The 23,569-nt window shown below is 37.5% G+C and overlaps 3 protein-coding genes across 3 annotated transcripts in view; 2 read left to right on the top strand and 1 right to left on the bottom strand.

Moving 5' to 3' along the window:
- Positions 1-22,472, bottom strand: part of LOC134816262 (uncharacterized) — a 148,120-nt gene extending 125,648 nt beyond the window's left edge. The window contains exons 1-7 of the mRNA XM_063825022.1: positions 22,364-22,472; positions 22,054-22,184; positions 21,766-21,891; positions 20,915-21,114; positions 20,604-20,710; positions 20,277-20,407; positions 20,113-20,142 (exon numbers count right to left, since the gene is read on the bottom strand). Coding sequence (XP_063681092.1) covers positions 20,113-20,142; positions 20,277-20,407; positions 20,604-20,710; positions 20,915-21,114; positions 21,766-21,891; positions 22,054-22,184; positions 22,364-22,466 — 828 coding nt within the window. The 5' untranslated portion in view covers positions 22,467-22,472. The remainder of the gene's footprint in view (positions 1-20,112; positions 20,143-20,276; positions 20,408-20,603; positions 20,711-20,914; positions 21,115-21,765; positions 21,892-22,053; positions 22,185-22,363) is intronic.
- On the top strand, positions 1,019-19,078 carry LOC134816263 (sex-determining region Y protein-like). The gene is made up of 9 exons (XM_063825023.1): positions 1,019-1,328; positions 1,536-1,616; positions 3,679-3,819; positions 7,682-7,828; positions 8,860-8,984; positions 9,222-9,454; positions 15,318-15,427; positions 17,992-18,076; positions 18,384-19,078. The coding sequence occupies exons 1-9, from the start codon at positions 1,041-1,043 to the stop codon at positions 18,518-18,520; spliced, it is 1,347 nt and encodes a 448-aa protein (XP_063681093.1). The 5' UTR covers positions 1,019-1,040; the 3' UTR covers positions 18,521-19,078.
- Positions 6,795-23,569, top strand: part of LOC134816264 (E3 ubiquitin-protein ligase RNF13-like) — an 87,852-nt gene continuing 71,077 nt past the window's right edge. The window contains exon 1 of the mRNA XM_063825024.1: positions 6,795-6,807. The gene's annotated coding sequence lies outside the window, so the exon portion shown is untranslated. The remainder of the gene's footprint in view (positions 6,808-23,569) is intronic.

Below are 23,569 nucleotides of genomic sequence, written 5' to 3'. Positions count from 1 at the left end.
GGGGGAGAGAGAGGTGAGATATTTGTGGCATCTGTGCAGACTGCCCCCTCTCCATCAGTTTTGCTCACACGTCTTCCTACGTCTCCACTCAGACTGACACATCCTCCAACATTCCCCGTATATATATCGCAACATATCGCATCACCTTAATTAGGGATATTTCGCATGGGCGGCATTGTCCAATGAGGCCAGTGCCAGATCGTCCCCAGAACCTGGAGTGAGGATAATTAGGTCAGGTGACCGGAGACGAAACTGGGGATTGGTGGAGCTTCTCGCACTTAAACTCCACTTATCATTTCGGTACAAGGTTTTGGAGTTAAGTATATAATGCTGAGTCGAGAGCTCTAGACCAATGGGGAGGTTAGGCTCGATACAGTGGCAAGTCATGTTGCTCTCTCGAATTTGGGCCCGTGCTTCAGGTGTGAAAAATTGAGAGAGACATTGGAAAATGAAATTATTAAAGCGATGTATTCACAGGAGCACGTGACCGTTGACTCGGTAAAAGTTTGAGTTCATCTAAAATACCCAAACCGATCCGTAATGATCATCATGACGGTTTGAATTGTTTGTTCTGGGCATTCAGAGCTCCACATCAATAACATTGTTTCTTGTTTGCCATTGAATTGCTGCTCATTGTATAGATCGTTTATGTCGTTTATATTGTCATTGAGCCCTTTTATAACAATGTACATTGTTCCATTGATTAAACTGGTCCACTTTACGGAGGACAATTGTTTGATAATTTTAGAGTACCCGGTTGAAGTCCCAGGGGATTTTCAGTACTCACTACTTATGATAATACCACCTGCCTGGTCACTTATTTCTCCTGAACAGAGGTTCAAGTTTAAATCTCGGAGCATGAGACATAATTAGAACGGCCGCAAACCTTGAAAAGTAGGACAATCAATATGCAAATAAAATGATCATCAAGTAGAAATTATTTTAGATAAAAATAAACATCCCGTGCTCAATCATATCCATTATCCCCAAACACACTCTCATACATTCTCTCAGTCCAACTAGCTCTACTAGAAAATATAATGGACCCACGACACGCGGAGGACCCGCTTCTCTCCTCTCGTCAGTACGCAATGCAGCACAGGCTCTTAGAACACCCCACCTCCTCAGCCTCCTTGCAAAGAGGAGACCAGGTGGCCCCCAGAACCCCTCATCCACAGGGTTCACAAAGACAGGTGATGGTGGGGGACAGGCTCATGATAATGAACGATGCGGGAGGGTTGGACGATCCCCATGGCTTGTGTGAGAGTATTATACCGGAACACATCCATATTAAGAGACCGATGAATGCGTTTATGTGTTGGGCACAGGTTCGTTGACATTTTATTTGTTTTTGTAGAGCCGGGCGAGGAAAATTCAAGTTTTCTAACATATCTGTTTCGCATTTTGTCTCTTGGGCGATCATCAGTAGTAGTAGTAGTCATAACAGGGTTGAATTCACAACCAAGTAGTAATTCATAACATAGTAGCATTCTAAGACATGTTTAGCGGTTGATTGGATGATTTTGTCTCTCCAGATAGCGAGAAGACGACTAGCAGATGAGAAACCTGAGTTGAGAAATACGGAACTTAGCAAGATATTGGGCCAGATGTGGAAGGTAATTGTTTAAAGTTAGATGATATAATTGAGTCTGAAGCAAAATTTTCTCTTGGGACTGTGTGTATCATAAAGACAAAATATGCTTTTCCTATCGTCATCGATTAATCTACAGCGTTTGATTCATAGTTCATACTCATAGCTTTTAAACGACCTTTTACCAGTCAACTATTGCAAAGTCCGTATGGGTAGTGAAACTTTCCAAAATACTCTAAATTCAGCCACTCATGTTTCAGTTTATCAGTTCTTATAGACTGTGTGGACCTTTAAATATTGTGAATATTAAATATTGTGGTTTGTAAGATATTGCATATCTCAGTCTCAGGCCTCAGCCAATATACAGGTTTTTCGACAACTTCGTTAACAAAGGTGGCCATTTAGCTTTACTTTGACATTATAAATCCATGGTTGGGGAGACATCATGTGCTATTTTCCAATTGCACAAAATAAAACTAGGACGCACGACGCAAGAATCGAACTTATTTTGCCGAAAAGCGAAGTGGTTTAGACGTAGGCACTAAAAAAATAAACGCCAATAATGGACGTATCTGCAGTAGTAAACTAATTAGTTAACTGATAACTCTGTCTGCTGCAAGCTTTCTCAAAACATAGTTATAAGGAATCAAAACCCTGTAGGATAAGTAAGAACTCAGAACTCTGGAGTAAGAACTCAAAACTCTGGAGTTAGAATGAGAAATTACACTAGTTATAATAGGCCACTAGTATAACTTTATAATAATTATAAATTTACGGTTAAGTTATTTTGTGAAAAGAAAGCTATAAGTTTTAATGTTTACGTTCATCTATTATGGTAGAGTCTGGTATACAGCCACTTCTCAACTCAAGGTTACTTAATTGGCACTTAATTGGGCGATATTTTTTTCGGCGGGAAAATAATCGAGGTTATCGTTAATTCGTAGCGCAATAGACACTTACCAGGTAAAATAGACACTAGACAGCCACAGATAAGCCGTAAGAGGTTGTGCCAACTAGTTCCTTAGTCCTATAAATTGTTAATCCATTAATACTCATAGACTAATCAACAAAACGTGATTACTTTGAACTATTGTTGAAGTTGGGAACCAGACACGAGGGCGAAGGGCTCGAGGGCGGTAGACAAATGAGCAGAGGACACGAGGGCTTAGTACATACGGGTGGTACTTACCTAAAAGGGTGGACACGAGGGCGGATCCCACGATACTCACTTTAACATGGACACGAGGGCCGAACCAAATACCGTCCTAAATGTTGATTGGCGAACTAGTAATAAACTTGTAACAGCACGCAATTTATTTAACTTTTGTTTTTAAATTAACATTGTGATTATAGGCTTAAAGGTATATAAAGGGTTTGATATATTTTTGCCGTTTAAGTCTGGCCAGTGCAGAAGTTATTAAATTATTGAATATATTTTAACGCTAAAAGATCTCAATCAAAAAATCTGATTCATACTTAGTCCCAAACAGATGAAGATTGTCGTTAATAGTCTAGTTGTAACATGTCTAGATTACTGTAATGGCTTAAATTTTGGAATAGGTGAGAAGCTACTACATCAGCCCCATTTACTACAAAATGCTGCGGACGAAACTGTAACTTGGGAAACTTTATCGATAAACTATTTTAGCCATAATTGGTGTAAAATCTTTAATTATTTGGTTTCCTATTATAAAATATAAATTAGTATTACCGATATCTTTTCAAGCATAAGTGTTCAACTCTAATATCTAATATACGAGTACATTTCTGGGATGTTTAGATTAAACACTGCTGAGTATAAGTTTTATCTTAAGTATAAGTTTTATCCTAATAGTGGTGTTATTATCATGTGATATGCCCTCGTGTCCACCTTTTAGGAAAGTACCGCCCCTGTGTCCTCCTCCCTCGTGTACTAACCCGTTATCGTAATATGTAAAAATAATGGAGAAGAAGATTGATCGGGTGGTGTCCGCCAACAAGTTAATCTTAAGGAGCTAGCGTTGTTAACTACATTTCGAGAAATTTGTTAATTAAATCTAAAGAAAGTTGTTATCTTCTTGTAAAGTAACTAAATTTCCATCCTCCAGGAACTGAACAAGGATCAGAAGAACCCCTATATAAAGAAAGCAGAGCAGTTAAGACTCCAACACAAATCCCAGTATCCCAACTACAAATACAGACCAAAAAGGAAGAGGCACTCCAAGTACGCTATAGTACCGTCCCCTGAGGTGAGATATCTTGGACAATTTTACTTATTTACTTACTTTAAATTACTTTATTTACTAAATTTTTGACAAATACTGAAGTAGTTTCCAATAATGCATTCCACTTCACTTTCAAAGAGAACTATCTTATCTGAATTATATAGTTCAGTCGAAATTTCCTATTCGGTTTATCGTAGTGCCAGGATATACACGGTGATGCAAAAATAATGTTGAGATCTTTTTATATGATAGCAATTTATATGAAGGAAAAAAATTTGAAATAGAATTGCAATTAATTCATAAACGTTATGAATTTCATTCTTGCTTCTCATTTTGATCCTATATTTCGTTTGATTTGGCAACTAAAAGCCTTGCCGAGGTTTTATACCCTCTCCGATCCCATCGTCTGTGAAGCATATCTCAGCAAATATTTTCGTCTCGTAGACAGAAATTACCCTGGTGAGTGCTATTACCTTTTAGCAAGTCGAGCCGAGTTGGTAAGTGGTATCTTTGAAGATCTACAGTTGTCTAATTGAATTTAGTGCTCACGACATAACCTACACGTCAAATTAAATGAATGGTTTATGCGGGAGTTAAAAGTACTCTGAAAATTGTTGGGTGAGATTGGAACAACTTAACCTGCAGACACCAATTAAATCTCGCAGGTTTTTGACACTTGCAGGTTTAAATCCTGGTTTGAGAATTAGAATCTGCCAGAAATTATCTGGTTATCTGATTTGTCTTTTTGTGAGGCTGGTAAGACCTGGATGGCATGCAAGAGGATAGCATAAATATTATTTACCTACGTCTGGGGTGTGGCAATCCTCTAAAGAGATGATGCCGAAGAAATGAAAGGGTATTGTGGCAAGTCGATCAGGGAAGAATTATGAAATTCCGGGAGCTGAGATGTTAAGACCAATTAAAAAGAGCCAAAGCAGAAAGAAATAGGTTTTATGTCACTCCGGTCTGATGCAGTGCTTATTAGGTTAAAATAAGACGCTTGGTGCAGATTGCAAACTGTAAAGTTGTCAGTTGACAATAGTAGTTTTATGTTGGTTGTCGAAGATGTCGTTGACAGAGAGGTAATAATCCTGAAAATATTGCCCTCTTATACTTGAGTTGAGCAATGCCAATAGCTGGAGACTAGCTTAGAAAATTCGAGAGTCTCTAGTAGTTTGCTTCTTGTTGAGCACAATGAGATAGCTTGAGAGACGAGGCTTTCAGTTCGGATGATGATTTGCTTGTTGGTATACATTCAGATGTATTTACAAGCTCCCCTTATTACTATGAGTTCTGTGTAACAGACATGGACAGTGCAATAGGCAGGAAGCATTGAAGATATATCGCATAGTGCAGCGTTATTGTTGTCAGTGGTGATGATAGAAGCTACCCCACTTCCTGAGTCTGTACGTGACCTATCTGAGTAGCCAGTGATCTAGTCTGCCTGTCCTTGATGTGAAACTTGGCACGACCTAAAATACAATAGATATTTCAAAACGATGGAATCATGCGTGATTCTGAGAGATGTCATTAAATGGCATTTGTAGCCTGAAGCAAAACAATTTCCCCGCTTATCTCGGTTAATTTATTGCAAGGGACTCTGGGTCATTAGATCGAGCCATTATGGAGACAGCAAGTTACAACTGCTGCTCACGTTATTCCGTTCCGGCATCCTACTGGACCGCGACCAATAGGGAACCAGCTTGATCCTGGTTAAAAAGGATAATTATCGTCCTGTCTAGAATTTCATCACTGAAATGTTGATTCAATTATAACTCTTCGGAGGTTGTCATACCTGGTATCCAGATCACTACATTTTTGTGATCATTGTTCACAGGACCGTTCATAGAGTGTAATGAGGTTGAATTTCTCTCATCATACTCACTTGCTCTCCATTTTCACCTAAAGACTGCAATTTATAGGAGACAGATCGATTAAATGCTTCAAGTTTGTTAATATCCATAAATTAACGTTACCCCACAACACTCCAAGAATTAAGATTGAAGTTAAATTGTAAAAGATTTTTCTGACAAACAGTTTAAATGTCAGAATCTTAACAAATTCGCCGCAGTTTAACTTTAAGATGGTACCGGGAATCTGATCATTCGATTTCAAAGTGGCGCCGCATTTCAAATTTTTTAGTGGTATTTTGTACTCAAAAGTAGATCCAAGAGTCATGAGTATTGCTGCAAAAGACAATGTTTAGATTTCCGATAGGTCACAATATTCTACAGCTAGGTCTATAGAGCTTGACCGGTTATTTTAAAACTCTTTTGGCTGATTTTTACTGAACATTACTTACAATCCGTACAAGAAACCCCTGAAAGAATTATATAATTGAACAATAAATGACGAAGTTACAGACCAAACAAGGTCGAAAAATTGAAATTTTTGCCTACTTCTAAAGTTGTACATTTTACCAATCACCCGGGTCAGCAGATAACGCTTTAAAAATTCTTGTGAGTGTAGCTGATGATCATATAAAACTTTTTGGAGTAGGATTTCTCTCAGATTTGAGATTTAAGCTATGAAATGTGGCCTCAAACGAGTTAGTAAAATTCATCGTAAAAAAGGGCCAAAAATGGCAGATTTAAGGCTTAAAATGTATCAGTTTTTTTGAAATAATTTTTACATAATCGTAATCAGCTTGATAAGACGAATCTTTTGACGAATCTTATTAATCCTGTTAACAATGATCGGTTATTAATCCTGTTAACAATGACCGGTTATTAATCCTGTTAACAATGATAACCTTAAGGCCAATAAATGTTTGTTATAAACATTTTGGTTACCATAATTTTAGTCACACATTTCGCAAATTTTTAGTCTACAACAATTTTAGTCCCTTCTTCGACTTTTCAAGACCATTTTCCATTCCATTTATTTGATTTTTCCTTTATTTAGCTAGTTTTTTCTCTTCCGATTTCGCACATCAAATCATATTTAAAAGTTTAACGTCAGGTATATTGATTAAATAATTTGTTGCAATAAAGAAGCTAAACAAATAATTTGTAAAATAAAATGTCATCTATCAATTCGGCAATGCAAATGAGCACCCGTCTGAGCATTACAGATTAAGCTGCATAAAAACAGTGGATTACACGTGTTATAGTGAAAGTAGTTCAGCAGTAGGAACGGTGATGTCATTATATTAATTATTAACAATGTAAGCTCAGTAATATTCATGTCATATTATATGCTCTACTGAAATTTTGGTCTGCTTTTAAATTAGTCGCCGAAAAATGTAGTCTCAATCAATTTGGTTTACAACAATTTTAGTCAAAATTTGTGACTACATTTATGGTCGACTAAATTTGTCGCTCTTAAGATAATTAAATTTAAGAGTTTATTGAGCTGTTTATTTTAGGTAACCATGTACTTACAACGTGTTCCTCCTCATTCTAATTATCAGCTTACTGAATAACTAAAAATAGGGAGCCGAGGCACAACTATTCTGTTTCTGGAAGACTCAACTTCGAATATTATTTCGGATTGAATTGATAATGGGGCAGCGTATTTCCCGCCAAACTAGTAATTCATCATTTTACCAAATCCAGACAACTATTTAGCTTTAAGTTCCAGCGGAAACTAATTACGATATTGTTCATAACTAATTTGATGAACCATGTTGGCTTGAGTTAAATATTGCGGATTCGGTGGAAACCACCGTTAAAATTAAATGGAAAGATGTGAGAATTATTATAATCTGGTTCAAGTTAAAGATTTTAAACTACGGTGAATGGAGAATGGTAATGATCCCTGACGGAACTCATCAACAATCAACATAAATCATAAAATGCAGAATCTGGCATCTTTAGAATTAATATGATCATATCTTTATAATTATCAAATACCAGTCACCAGCTAACAGAACTATATCCTCCAGGTACTAAGTCCACCTATAGGGAGTAGTCCCTCCAGATTGAGTCCTAAATCTGGAGATAACAAGTTGTCCCATCCGAGCTACTTGTGCAACATTGTTAAGGAGGAGAACCTCTCCGTCTCACTGCTCCACGCAGCCTCATCCTCTGAGGTAAGGCATTATCCTACATTATCCTACATTATCCTACATTATCCTACATTATCCTACATTATCCTACATTATCCTACATTATCCTACATTATCCTACATTATCCTACATTATCCTACATTATCATACATTTTCCTGTTTATACAACTTTACAAGTTGTAAACATTTTAAACAGGCTATTATAGCTTTAGAATAATTGTCTCATTTTTGATTGCGCAACTTCCCTCGCTGGTGGAGAGCTTTGTAACTTGTAAGTTTAAAAGCTTTAATAAAGTGGCTTTTATTTGTCACACCAGTGTTAAACCGTAGCAATTCAGTATTATATTCAGTCGAAAAGTAGAGGGATGAATATAATCGAACAATGGGACAAGTTAATGAGTTATTCTTGGGCTTCAGGATCTTGAACGTTTCTCAAGCAGTAAACTGGGGTGTTTAAAGATTGCAATTTTATCCATTAATGATTTCCCGCTAATGATTGACCCCTAATAATTGGGCAATGTGCGTCCCGCTTAGTCGGCCTCCCCTTTGAACAGATCAAAGATGTCTGCCTTTAGATAATCAGGAATTGTGTTTATTGAGGTCAGATATAGTTAAGTGCATTTTTAAACATTCCCAGTCACCATTAACAAGATAATATGGAATTGCGTTTATTGAGGTCAGATATAGTTGAGTGCATTTTGAAACATTCCCAGTCGCCATTAATACTTTTAAAACTATTATTAGCCCTAGCGTACTCGATTAAAGCACAGTTTTTGAGTAAAGGAGGGTCTAAAATCAGCGGAAGAAAAGGTTGCATAATCAAAAATGGCCGTTTTAACATTTTTGGGATGATGGCCGAAATAAAAAACCAGAAAAAATTATTATGAAATATTAACTGCTAACACTATGTTTGCCTTCATGATATTATCACCATCTCTTAAATATTCGAATGCTGAACTGTACACTTCAACGGTAAAAAGTGCAAAATGTATCATCATTACTTAGCACCAAGGTAAAAATCGGAATTTCCTTCACATGACATTAACAAAACCAGGGTCCAAGAGGGAAGGACAAGATCTCTTACAACACCCTCCACAACTACGGGAGACAGGCTATGTCGGACGTGCTGAAGGACGCAGCAGGATATTACCATGGTTACAGATATAACCCCTATTATAAGTGAGTCCTAATATTATACGGTTACTGGAGACTGGGGGACTGGGGGACTGGGGGACAGTCTCCACTGCCAAGTTTTCTGATGTAGCTGATCAGCAAAATGCGGCTGACCCCAGCCTTTCTCAAATTTTATCCCTTTCCCTCTTTCTCGCATTAATTTTATCTGGTAATAACTCTAGTATGTTATCAAATAAAACTACCATATTCACAGTTTTCACAGTTCGGACCGTTTTTTTTCAGTGATTTGGCCAGTTACACGCGAGAAATGGGGTACTATCAAGCTCTGCACCAGCAGCAACAGCAGCAACAACAACAGCAGCAGCAGCAGCAGCAGCAGCAGCAGCAACAGCAACAGCAACAGCAACAGCAACAGCAACAGCAACAGCAGCAGCAGCAGCAGCAGCAGCAACAGCAGCAGCAGCAGCCTCAGTCACAACAGCCTCAAACACCATTCCCCACTCATTCATCTTCAGGTATTTATTATACAACGTCTTATTAAGCTTTCCAGACTCCAGTAATCTAGGTAAACTATAGGTAAAAATATAGTATTAATCATAAGCTAAAATGTACTAATCTTTGTATTCTAAATGGGGAAAAGAAGAAACATTGTCAATCAGTCGAGAAAATTGTCAGTCAGGCTATATGGCAGCTTTGTAGATGTTGTGACTATGCTAGTAAGTAGTAATGGTCCCAGGCTTGCGACTGGAATTGCGATGTTAAATCGATTTAATGGTATACCAACGATCCACCTCCCACTTGTTGTTTGGTACTTAGCATTAATAGTGTTAGCTGTAGCCATTTATAGCAAGAATATTAAAACTAAAGGGGATGACAAAGAAAAGAGGAAGGAAAAAGAATAATGGAACAAACAATTAATTAAAGTATTTATAGGAGCATTAGTTATTGTAATTACAAGCTTCAATAATAAATCACTGACTTAAACTTCTAATTAAAATGACACTTGGTACGCTCGCCCATTTTCACTGGTCACTCTGAACTTCGGTTTAGCACGTTGTACACTTATTCACCTGAGTTTCAGAATTTTTTCAGTTTAGCAGAGTTAGTACCTGTGTTTCAATAAAATCAAAAGATATCAGGGGAGTTCTTTAATAATGTTATGGTCATCTAGAATACCGAACTTCCTGAAAACGTTATCATATTTCCTCAGACAACGTTTAATGCCTTTAATCAGTCTATCACGGCTATATCCTCTATCAATTAGAATTTTAAATATTTTGTGAAGATGGGAGGTAAAGATATCCAATCTAGTGCAAACATTACCATATCTAAGAACTTGACTTGAACAAACGTTGTAGCCAACCTCGGTTGGGATGTTACTGTGAGGAAATGTAAGGGATACAACATGAAAATTAAAATCATCAGTTTTGTTATACACTGATATTTCTAGTCCTTCTGTGGAAATATTAATATTTAAATCAAGGTAGTTAATGATTTTATTATTGGAACCAGCTCGCTCCATCTCCAATGAATTAGGATAAATATCTTTAGTCAATTTATGAAAGTAAAGGTAGTTAATAATAGATAAATCGTCAACATATCGTCTATTATTGGATAATATCTTTGCTAATCCCATTTTCTTTTCCTGAAGTAAACGTTTCATATAATTAAATTCCTTTTTGCCAACAGTGAGATCAGCTATAGGGGAACTTGAATTTCCACCCATAGGAATACCCTTGGTTTGTATGAATACAATCCCACCGAAGACAACATAAGTGTTATAAATAATAAATTTAACAGCCTCTTTTAGGTCATCTTGACTAAAGCAGGCATGAGAATTGAGAATCATAGGTTTTATTGGAAAAGAAACATGTATTACTGTCTCTTTTAGAAATACAAATATATCTATTACGGTCTGAAAATATTAAATCAACAACTTCATTAATCATATTCTCTACTTCAATCAAGTCTAATCTGGTATAAAGAGTAGTAAAATCATATACTTGTATATTATAAACATCGCTATTTTTGATAGCTTCGAGGAATTCACTTGAGGAATCTATGCTCCAAAACATGTTTATACCGCTGTTGTTGTAGATTGCCTCGCAGTATTTCTTGAAGTATTTCCTCAAAAGTTTCAGACGTTAAGTTGTTTCGTTACGCAAAAACGGGCACCTGCAATGAACCTCGCTTTGTAAGGGTTCTTATGAAGCTTAGGGTTCCAGAAGATGCGTGCTAGTCGCAAGTTTTTATCTTCAACTTGTACATTAAATCTCTCCTTTAGACTCTCAGATATTTTATTGACATAATGAGTCTCGTCTTCGCTACAGGGTTTATATGTATCATTACCTATACATTCTAGAGTATTAGGATCACAACCCATTTCATTGACAAGAGTTTTTACATAAAACTTTTTACAAATAAATGCAAAATTACCAGAAGCTTTGTCGATACTACCAATAATGTATTTACTTTTCAGCAATTTAAGACTTCTTTTAACTGGGGTTCCAGTTCATTAGTTAAGTAAGTTAACATAACGTTTAGACGAGCCAATGTTAAAGAATTCCAGTTTATCCTGATCAGAGTATGGCTCAGTTTTAACAGGTTTGGTGGGGTGCAGCCTCGTATAGCTATGTTTTTTGAATACTCCGCTTCACCAAGAAGAACGCTAAATATCTCATAAGCATCTATAAAGGGTTGTGACGCGGCCATAATTTAATATTCGCCCAATTATGCGTGACTACTTACGAAACCAGACACCATGGTTACCGGGAGAAATAATCATTTATGTTTTTACAGAGCTACAAATTAAATAGTCGAACTGGGGTTCCAGTTCATTAGTTAAAAGGAATGGTTATGCTTATCTTGTTATACTTAACTACTCAAATAATTATGTAATATTAATTATATACTTAAATACTTAAATACTTAAATACTTAAATACTTAAATACTTATATACTTATATACTTATATACTTATATAATTATATACAGGGTGGGCCAAAAGTCAGTGTGCAAACGTTGGCCTTAATAGCTCAGTCACTGAGTGCCCAATCGAAATACTTCCCTCTGGTATGACTTAGTACCACCACTGGTTCGAGGAATTTGTCAACTCGAAAAAAAAAACTCGTTCATTTTTTTCAAATGGAGGTTCATTTTCACATTTATTTGATAGTTAGGATAGTCGGATCAAGCTAAATGTTATTGAATTGTGTTTGGCCATTCGAATTACGTTTGTCCTGAAAGAATTAGAACTGTAGCTTCTCAGATGACCGAGATATGAAGCATAACGAGTTTATTCATTACGTGTGATCAGGTGATTGGTTTACCTAATCACGTGATAAGGTGACCCCGTTAACTACCCCGTTAAACATTATGGGAATTGTTAAGGGTGCCCAATTAAGGTGTCGTGTCACGGTGTCACATAATCACCCAGTCAATTTTGTTAACGAGATACACAAAATGCTTGATAACTTCGTCATTTCTAATCCGTTTTGCCTCATGTTTTCAGATCATATGCAACATTTGATAATCTACCGTCTCTGAAAAAATTAGGCGTTCAGCATGTTCAGAGAAAACAATATAGGTGTTTTAATATTGAATGGGCGTGGTCTAAAATATTCGAATTTTCAAATTTTGACGACGGAATCCTCGAACCAGTAAGTACAGTATGCCATCTGCAAAGCGACAGCTCTCAAATATAAAACACGGCGGAGGTATAAGACCCAACGTTTGCACACTGACTTTTGGCCCACCCTGTACTTATATAATTATATACTTATATGCTTATATACCTATATGCTATAAGCATGAAGACCTTATAGTCTTCTGTAAGGGCTGCAGTCACCTTCGGATTGCAGGTTGCAAGTCTAGGTTTTTTTTTTCTTTTATGTCGAAGCGGAAAAGGTACAGGAGACTACCTACTCCACGATGGCATCCGATACAATACAATACAAATATATACTTAAATACTTCTATAGTAAATACTTATATGATTATTTACTTATGTGATAAATATACTTATATAGTATATACTTACTTATATAATAGGGGAAGTGGAAGTGTCGGATTGGGGGTTTAAAGGTTAAGTATCAGAGACATTTAAATAATATGGATGGATTAAATATGCTCCCTATTTACGATTTAATCGATTCATTCGGTGCATCATCATGCAACATCGGAGACAGGGAGTGGTTATTTAAGAGCTGCACGTACTAAGGGAGTGGTTATTTAAGAGGTGCACGTACTAAGGGAGTGGTTATTTAAGAGGTGCACGTACTAAGGGAGTGGTTATTTAAGAGGTACACGTACTAAGGGAGTGGTTATTTAAGAGTTGCACCTACTAAGGGAGTGGTTATTTAAGAGGTGCACGTACTAAGGGAGTGGTTATTTAAGAGGTGCACGTACTAAGGGAGTGGTTATTTAAGAGGTGCACGTACTAAGGGAGTGGTTATTTAAGAGGTGCACGTACTAAGGGAGTGGTTATTTAAGAGGTGCACGTACTAAGGGAGTGGTTATTTAAGAGTTGCACGTACTAAGGGAGTGGTTATTTAAGAGGTGCACGTACTAAGGGAGTGGTTATTTAAGAGCTGCACGTACTAAGGGAATGGTTATTCAAGAGGTGCACGTACTAAGGGAGTGGTTATTTAAGAGTTGCACGTACTAAGGGAGTGGTTATTTAAGAGTTGCACGTACTAAGGGAGTGGTTATTTAAGAGGTGCACGTACTAAGGGAGTGGTTATTTAAGAGGTGCACGTACTAAGGGAGTGGTTATTTAAGAGGTGCACGTACTAAGGGAGTGGTTATTTAAGAGGTGCACGTACTAAGGGAGTGGTTATTTAAGAGTTGCACCTACTAAGGGAGTGGTTATTTAAGAGGTGCACGTACTAAGGGAGTGGTTATTTAAGAGGTGCACGTACTAAGGGAGTGGTTATTTAAGAGGTGCACGTACTAAGGGAGTGGTTATTTAAGAGGTGCACGTACTAAGGGAGTGGTTATTTAAGAGGTGCACGTACTAAGGGAGTGGTTATTTAAGAGGTGCACGTACTAAGGGAGTGGTTATTTAAGAGTTGCACGTACTAAGGGAGTGGTTATTTAAGAGGTGCACGTACTAAGGGAGTGGTTATTTAAGAGCTGCACGTACTAAGGGAATGGTTATTCAAGAGGTGCACGTACTAAGGGAGTGGTTATTTAAGAGTTGCACGTACTAAGGGAGTGGTTATTTAAGAGTTGCACGTACTAAGGGAGTGGTTATTTAAGAGGTGCACGTACTAAGGGAGTGGTTATTTAAGAGGTGCACGTACTAAGGGAGTGGTTATTTAAGAGTTGCACGTACTAAGGGAGTGGTTATTTAAGAGTTGCACGTACTAAGGGAGTGGTTATTTAAGAGGTGCACGTACTAAGGGAGTGGTTATTTAAGAGGTGCACGTACTAAGGAAGTGGTTATTTAAGAGCTGCACGTACTAAGGGAGTGGTTATTTAAGAGGTGCACGTACTAAGGGAGTGGTTATTTAAGAGGTGCACGTACTAAGGGAGTGGTTATTTAAGAGTTGCACGTACTAAGGGAGTGGTTATTTAAGAGTTGCACGTACTAAGGGAGTGGTTATTTAAGAGGTGCACGTACTAAGGGAGTGGTTATTTAAGAGGTGCACGTACTAAGGAAGTGGTTATTTAAGAGGTGCACGTACTAAGGGAATGGTTATTCAAGAGGTGCACGTTCTAAGGGAGTGGTTATTTAAGAGGTGCACGTACTAAGGGAGTGGTTATTTAAGAGGTGCACGTACTAAGGGAGTGGTTATTTAAGAGGTGCACGTACTAAGGGAGTGGTTACTTAAGAGGTGCACGTACTAAGGGAGTGGTTATTTAATTAAGAGGTGCACGTACTAAGGGAGTGGTTATTTAAGAGGTGCACGTACTAAGGGAGTGGTTATTTAAGAGTTGCACGTACTAAGGGAGTGGTTATTTAAGAGTTGCACGTACTAAGGTGATAGTGGATAATTAAACGTTCTCCGAGTTTAGTTTAGACAACAATAAGCAATACTGATACGGTAGTTTACACAGCAAAGACCGGTATCTTTTCGGTAAATAACATCGATTTTAGTTGTAAAACTGGTCTGAACCTTTCCAGTTTAACAAATGACACAACGGTTTAATTGGATAAGAAGTAAAATTTATTGATACAAACAAATTTAGTGATTTTGATTAAGATGTTTTCAAAGAGTGATCTGTTAATTATTTATCAGCGTTATCTGTTCCCATTTAAACACCATGTCATTTGTCAAACAGCTAGAAGATCAAACGTACAACATAAACCTCGTGGTTAGTACTTTAGTAATCAATCTGCCAATACTTCCACTTGTAAACCGTTTTCAAATTCAGGAGTTCAGTTCAACGTGTCTCCTACATCCTCTTCAAACGTGTCCTCTCCAACAGTTACCAGCTCTACTCTGTTTGTTGAGGAACCACCTCTACACGACGCTAGAAAACAGGTACTTGACAAGAAAACAATACTCTTTCTCTTTCTCTTTCACTTTCATTATAGACACTTCAGCAATCGCACTACTGAACTTTCTCTTAGGACTGCAATCCCCACCGGCCCCAGCATGATGTCATGGTTAAAAGTGCAGTTTCCAGAAATGGGGATTACTCACGTAAAAGCCCGGTTGTGGTTAATTTACCCCCCGAACTAACCCCACAACTACCCACTTAAGAATTTCATTCAAAGTTTCACTAACCACATAAATTTGTAATGTTACTTTGTAATGCCACCGAGCAGTTTACCATCAAACTGATGACTAAGCTAAATACTTCCATTATGAACGTAGAGAATACCTGGGTTCAATCGGATGGAACCCAGGCATTCTAAATCTCTACGTTCATAATGGAAGTTTAAAATCTATCCATTTAAAATTTGGATTGAATTTAGATTTTAGAGCGGTCTCGGGGATTCATATAATTTCTAGCTCACTTCTGAACAGAGCTAACTACTGTATATAACCTTCCTCGTGATTGAGAGGGTGGACGATTTTAATAATCTGGTTTTGAGTTTTCTAGTTTTGGTTAGGGAAAAGGGCTAAGGTCGAAATACAACAATGAAAATGATGTCTAGATTCTAGATGAATATTGAATTTAATTTATAAGGCTAAACCTTTGTTAAAGAATAGTTTCTCTAGATTTTAAATTCCAAAATGTATGGAGAAAATGGAAAAACATTTGAGTTAATCGAAATGTATTTCTCTAGATTTTAAATTCCAAAATGGCATACAAATTTGTACCGTATGGAGAAAATAGAAAAACCTTTGAGTAAATCGAAATATATGCCATTTTAAGTCACTTTTGATCGGCCCCACTGATTCCTCCACTATATACCGTGCAAACAGAGACCCTGACGATTGATCGACATTAGCTAATAATATAAGAGCACACTCATTATTAGGAGCCTCAAAAACAAAATACACCTCGCTGGATTCTAGAGGCTCCCCCAAATTGAATCAGATCTCTAAATTTGAGTATTTAGGGAAGATTACTAGATTCCAGCCTGTTCTTCTTTGTACGGCTTCGCACATCATGAAATCCCTCCACCGTCCCACGTACGACTACCATGAGATGATGGGTCGGGCAGCGACGTTACTGGGCGGCGCTCAGCCTGTCAATTCAAATAATCAATTCCGCCATATATCCAATATGTTTATGAACAGAAAGGCGGTCCCCAGGTTAGCAGCGACGCAACGTCTGGCAAGTCTTTATATATGGTGTAAATAAGAAAATAGATCGCATAATATCCCGCTTCTTCAGCACTTACGAAGCAGGGTTATCACGTGGTGTCTCGCCACCCACACACTCCATGAATGAAAAATGATCATGTCCTCGAACGCGAACGTGAGCCATTTGAACCAAACAATGTTCAAAATATTACAATATGTCAAATAGAAATATTAAAGTTTATAGAGCAAAGTTGTGCTATTATAATGCGGTGCGGGAAAGTAGCAACCACCGGGCGAGAGGTTGCGTGATGTACCCAAGCTAAGACTGGAAAATGGAATACAACTAAATATTGACCATGAATAAGTTCATGTGGGCTGAGGACAGCTACTGTGTACTGTGAGACTCTTCGGCCTTACATAATACTAATAGTAATACAATAGTGTAATGAATGTCGAATTACTATCTTATTGGATGTAATTTATATCCGTTCAAATAAAGTCCGGTAAGGTAACAGCCACGTGCCTCCTACTCCTGGAGAAGATCGCATCTTGATATCTGCTTTTTTTAGTTAATTTGGGTACAAATTGGATTTCTTAAATAGCTTATGGAGCTGCTGCTGAGTGTATCTCATCGTTTAAATTTAGTGCATTGTCACATTGTGCTCAGAATCGACTCCCAAAATATCTAGGCTCTAATTTATCCAGGAGCTGCGTGGCGATCATGAGATCCACCTTGTCAACAGCTGGATGATATCGTCTGTAATCAGCTGGCGGGATCAGCTGATCATCTCATTAACTGATATGGTGATCAGCACTCAGCAGCATGCTCACGCGTGAGCAGGCCGGTCAGGTACCCAATCAACACGTGACACCCGCACTAAATTTATCATTACACGATTGATGTGAGGTTTTCAAGCAAATTTGCGTGGTTATCCAAGATCAAAATCGCATGAATTCACTTTGAGACCAAGAACAGGTTGATAGTATGAAAAAATAAGCGATATAAGAAAATTTGTTATTTAAACGTTATGATGCTAATGCTATCACCCGAGTGAACATTTTAACGGACCCCGGAGGTGATACCTTATAGCCCCTGTAAGTTATAAATGACGTCCTCAAACCGTTCTTGAGTTATTATCACTGATCACTTGGTTGCGTGTTATTACACCTCCAATCTAACACTGACTCCGCTAGAATACGGGCTTTTTAATGGAATTAAGATCGGCTGGTTCTTGTGTTACTACCAGTTGTAACAGGTAACTGCAGTATTAGTCCCAACCATTCAAACGTAACTTTCACATTTTTCAGCAGAGCGTGACTTTTACTTTCAATAACATGTCATATTTCAGGAGAGATGGAACATGAAGGGACATCAAGGATGTTCGATAAAATTAGAGCCTAGACACATCGGACAGGCGACAACTCTAGAAACAGGTAAGCTCACACTGCCCTCAACTTTCTTGAGTCAAGAATCTGGACGTATAAATATACTATTTTAACAAACTTCCTGGTCGTTAGACTACGGCCGTAATAGAACTATTTGTCACGTTGCACTTGTTCTGATATTTAACGTCATACTCTTTGAATTATTTGTGGAATACGCAACGTTGAGAAAGTATGGATAGATAATAGATTATGACATACTTATTGCTTAGGGATGAAAACTTACCATTGTTTAAAAACACATAAATTGTTATAGCCGCCAAAAATACGGTATTTATCAAATGATAAAATCTTTCAGAAAAGGTTTCAGATTCAGCACGATTGCTGAAAATATCGAATATAACTGGGCGAATGGGCCCCCTGGAAGCTACGAATCACAAAACAGAAATACCTCCAATAGCGTCTTACATCCAATTCTACACGGGACAAAACTGACGCTTACTGCAGCTATAAATCTTATAACAGAATATTGAAAACCAGGACTTATTATATGATTCAAGCTGACCATTTATTAAGCTGGTTGCACATATATGATTAATTAAGCATGTCGACCGGCTTTTGCTTAGGCTCGATAAAAGATTAGCTGGTTCAGCCCGATCAATTTTATTTTAAAGATTCCTTGCATAGCATCTTAGCATTTCCTGGGAAACCCCCACCTCTATACTAGAACAGTTACCCTTTCCAAGCTCTCTTTACCAAGCAACTTACAAGACGTTAGGGAACATTATTAGTTAAATTATGAGATTCTTATTACTTACAAACCATCCGTGACAATTTAGGGGTTTAATATTTGTTGATTTCATACAGTCTTTTATGTTTTTATAATTTTCTTGTTGTAATGACAAATAATCTGTTAATTTTGATTGACGTCGGTTATTTCAACCATTTTAATAAATGAATTCTATACATAGGAGTAGGACTATATATTCATTGGTTCTAAGTTTTCTAGTTTTTATTATTTCGCTTAATTAACAATTTGACTTTGAAGAAATGAAGCGAGTCGTATTTTTTCTCTCGTATAACTTATAAAATCAGGCTACAAATAAGCAAACAAAAGAATTCGGAAAATAGATCCCTTGGAAACGTGTGGTGTATTTCCACAGCATAGCATGAGAAAGGTTTTGTGGTATTAAGAAAATAGAACTCAATGGATATTTCTGATTTGTTGAGTGGGGGAATCAATAGGATCAGAAGTACTGTTAAAAGAGAAAGCATGCGTTTTCCTGCCCAACAGAAATAGCATTTACAGGGAAGAATCGTAGTAAAGATAAAGATGAACGATCAGCGTTGTGGGTACAAATGAAGACATGAAACATGCTGCAACAAATTCACTCAACACCAAACCAATGCACTCTGAAACCTAACACATTCACAAAAAAACTTATCAACGAAATATGAATATTTGAATCGTGATGGCAGTTTTTTATGGCGATCCTGGTGTCGCCAACCAGACCTTCTTTGTCAAATATTATCCATGCCCTGCACGACCGAGCAATGGTCCATCTATTGAAAAAATGTCCAAATCCGTCTCCATTTAGTATACAGATGTGCTGTCGCTTTTTGGTATCATACAGCGTAGAACGGCGTGGTAGGTTCAGTTGACGATCTTAAACCCTCCCATTTTCGACAGGTTTAAGTTTTTCTTTGCCAGAGCACACTGAAATTTGAAAAATACTTCATCCATTAAATTTTAGAATCAGTGCTTTACACTAATCATGTTTGATAAGTGGTTATAACGTTTACATTTTGTGTACGGTAAGATGGTCGATCACAATTCGATCAACGTGACGGACGTGCTCAACTAAAAGATCGACTGAGCTACACCGCGCGGCTCAGATCAGATAGATGCACGCGCGCGAAATTAATTCTGAAAAGATGCAGTTCGATAACATAGCATTGCGCAAAACTAGCAATAGGAACGAAATAACCCCGGCAAAGGCGTTAGCTCTGGCCATCGAGCCGATAACAAATTATCCTGCCGCGATGTAAGTTATATAGTTTCCTTCATAAACAAAATGACTACTCACATTATTTGCGTAGTGTCCCTTCTCGCCGCACTGAAACATAATTTCATTAACCTCAAGATAAGGAGTAAAGAAACTGAGGACCTAATATTGCAATAAACCAAGAAGACACGACAAGTATGTTGGTAGATAATCCTTTTTGACCACAAAATGTAGAATAATCAAACCTTGAAACAGGTAACAGTGTGCAGGGGTTTGGCAACATATCCTGAATTGTTAACGGGCACGAGAGTGTTGTTGAATGGAGTAGGGGGTGTGTCCGAATGATCGTGTGATCTCTTCACTTCAATCGTCATACCTGAACAAGGTGTATCATAAATTATATGTATTCTGGTCAAACTGCGCGATACTAAGTACGAAATCGATGTGGATAAACTGCTAAAAATACCTCCAATTCTGAGGCAATAAAATTAAACTTTAATTGGGACACTTCATACAAAGATACAAAATAGATCAGACTCAAAGTAAAAGTGATAGCACAGCGTGTCACTAACCAGGGGTAATAGTTTTAAGGACCGGATTGTTAATGCTGGTACTGGGTTGGTTGGGGAGGATGTTTCGGAGCGGACAATGTGTGATCACGTGACCAGGCTCATTGCAACTGGGGAGGTGGTGTTATTGGAATATGACAATTTATGACTGATACAATTTAAACAAATTGTGGTGACACAATTCGGCCATGCTTAAAAACTAGAAAAGCTTGATCGGAAATTGTAATTTAATTTTAATTCAGTCATCTTTGAGCTGATAAACAATTAAGGTAAGGCAATTTAAGGTTTGTTAATTTAACAGTGTAACAACTTACTGATGACATTTGACCCTGTTCAAGTTGTCTTTAGTATCCACTCTTGGTAACTCAAACCGGGGATGCATGGACTTACACTTAGGTCCTATTGGACAGAAACCGGACATGTAATTAGTACACATGACACGTCGGATGTGTCTGTTTTTACAGAGGGGTCCGTGCTTACAGAAACCACGGTCGTACCACGGACAGTCTTTTAACTGAGTGTTAAGTGGGGTTAGTTGAAGTTAATTGTAGGATCAGAGCTGAACGTTTGTTATAAAATCAATAACGAAGCAGAAGCCAGCACTGTACACCTTCATTCCTGTGGCAATCTAGCTGAATATGCTGAATATGCTGAATATGCTGAAATCTCGTTCCGCTTACTCAAATTTCCTATGTGTTACTCAATTATCGTTCTTATCACGCTTACAAGCATTACAGTAGCGCTAGATAGCAGGTCACCACACCTTTCACTTGACCAGTATCTGTTTATACAGATGTGGAGCAGTGGGCCAAGGAAGCTAAATCTATAAGCGGACATGAAACGCTACAATCAGACGAAACGTCTTTTGTTTCCTATTTTAACAAGATTTGTTTAGGTTGGGTTGAATTTTATCATATTTATGAAAAAGTTTCGTGATAAGAACCAGAATGTTGACGGTATAAGTAAAAGCAAACATTTCCGTGCTTTGTTGTTATCAAAAATTAGCGTCCAAATTTCACTAGTGGCGCCATTCTGAGGTGATTTAGAATATTTTCTAAAAGACCTCAAAACGGAAATTGAACTGTTTCACGTCTGTAAGCAGATACAGGGGAGATAAATATTAAATAATCGACAAGATGAAAAGGGTTTGAATTCAGAAGCTCACTTTGGAGTTAGGGTCAATATGAAGGTACTGGCAGTCCTTGTTGCTGCATTCTCCGTACTTGCTGAAAAAGTAACACTCCGGCATTTTGGTCATGTCATACTCGTGTAGATACTCGCAATCGTCTCCCTGAAAAGGAGGGGTAATCAAATAAATAATGATAATATTATAAATTATGTTTCTACAGCACAATTATAGAAAATATCCAATATTTAATATTTTAATATTCTCACAAAATTGAATGAATAATTTTCGGAGGAACAACAGTGTGCAGTGGGGTGGCGCACATACCTTCTTACAAAGACCTCTCAACCAATGCTTACAAACAACTGTCTTAGGACCGCTCGTATGTCTGAAGGGACAACTTATGTCTCTGTAACATATACCACGTTGGAAAAACTTGCATATTGAAGCACTCGACTCTGAAATGGACATTTCACTGAATTAAATAATTAGAAAAAACGTATATTTATTTCATTGTCTGTAAAAGTATAGTGATCCTTACTTCCAAGTTCTATCTTTAGTATAAGCAGAAATATGCAAACAGTGGCTGAAAATGTGAACTTAAATACCAGTAGAAACAAACTAATGCTATACTTACTGTCCATTTTAGGAAAAGGAAGAGGCTGAATTCCTCGCTGCTCCTCAAGAGCTATCTCTATCTCAAACTCAACCTCATCCACGCCTGCTATCTGTGTCAACATGGTGCTGGTGCTATGTAGGTTGTTACAGGATTATATTACGTATATGAATACAACCGTTGTTACCGATCAATATACCAATTTACCAGGACATATTTTTGCTACATTTTGATCGAAAAGCCTTGAAATTTTCATAAGTTGTAATAAAAATAGGTAAAAGTAAAGATCATCACCACAATTCTATAGATCCAAGGTATCAGTTAAATTATTGTAAATAAAAGAATTAAAATAAATCCGAAATTAAAACTTTATAAAAATCACTTAAAATTTTTTAGAAAAGAAAAACGAAATAGAAAATTGCTTCAACGAAAACTAAAAATAATATTAAACTAATATATAAACATATTAAATCAAACTTTATCTTTCCCAAAATATTATTCACAGTCTTTAAACCAGTCATCTGGATCAGATGCTTCTAGAATTTATATTCTAGAATCCACAAATTCCATCACAGTTGTTTTTCTAGTAACTTTCTCTGAATGTTCCATAAACTCAACGAACAAATCCAAAATTTCCTTAGCATTTCCAATGTTCTCTTTACCATCACAGCAAACAACAGAGTAATCCATAACTCCGTTAACACAGTGATACAAGGCAACATTGTTACAAAAGGAGGGACACCAATATGAACCCAGGGAGTGAGTTGAGGTCATCTCACCCCAGCTGTACTTAGTGGGATAGTCATAAACCATCTGGTTACTCGGGAACACCTCAGAAGTTGGCGCAGAGTTAAGAAACTCGAAGTGCTGGCTTTCTCTCAGTTTGTCCTGATAAGCTCCCTGAAACAGTGGTAATCTCTGTTCTGCATAACAACTCTGTAGCTGTAGGCTGATATCCTCAGCAATGTCCAGAAGAGAGGAGTCCTCCTCAATATTAGCCTCAATCCAGGTCTCAGCGATGCACAACATGAAGCACTCGCCAGGGTTTGGTTGTAGTCTACTCCGGAGGTCAGCCGCTAAATCAGCGTACTGAGTAGGGAGACCCTGCTCGGGGAACTTCCCTCCTTTTCTTTGAACGTGCACTGCAGCAACTGCGAAGAACAGCACTGCAAAGCTGTACGAACCTATGGTGATTTTACTTTCTTTACACAGAGCCTTCAAGGCCAG

This window comes from Bolinopsis microptera, chromosome 6 (genome assembly GCF_026151205.1).
Source record: "Bolinopsis microptera isolate Bmic1 chromosome 6, MBARI_Bmic_1.0, whole genome shotgun sequence".
NCBI classification, from domain to species: domain Eukaryota; kingdom Metazoa; phylum Ctenophora; class Tentaculata; order Lobata; family Bolinopsidae; genus Bolinopsis; species Bolinopsis microptera.
This window is presented reverse-complemented; position numbering and strand designations above follow the sequence as displayed.

Coding starts and splice junctions, on each gene's coding strand:
- LOC134816263 (XM_063825023.1), top strand. CDS start 1,041: ATGGACCCACGACACGCGGAGGACCCGCTTCTCTCCTCTCGTCAGTAC. Junction 1,617..3,678: donor TATTGGGCCAGATGTGGAAG/GTAATTGTTTAA, acceptor TCCATCCTCCAG/GAACTGAACAAGGATCAGAA. Junction 3,820..7,681: donor CTATAGTACCGTCCCCTGAG/GTGAGATATCTT, acceptor TATATCCTCCAG/GTACTAAGTCCACCTATAGG.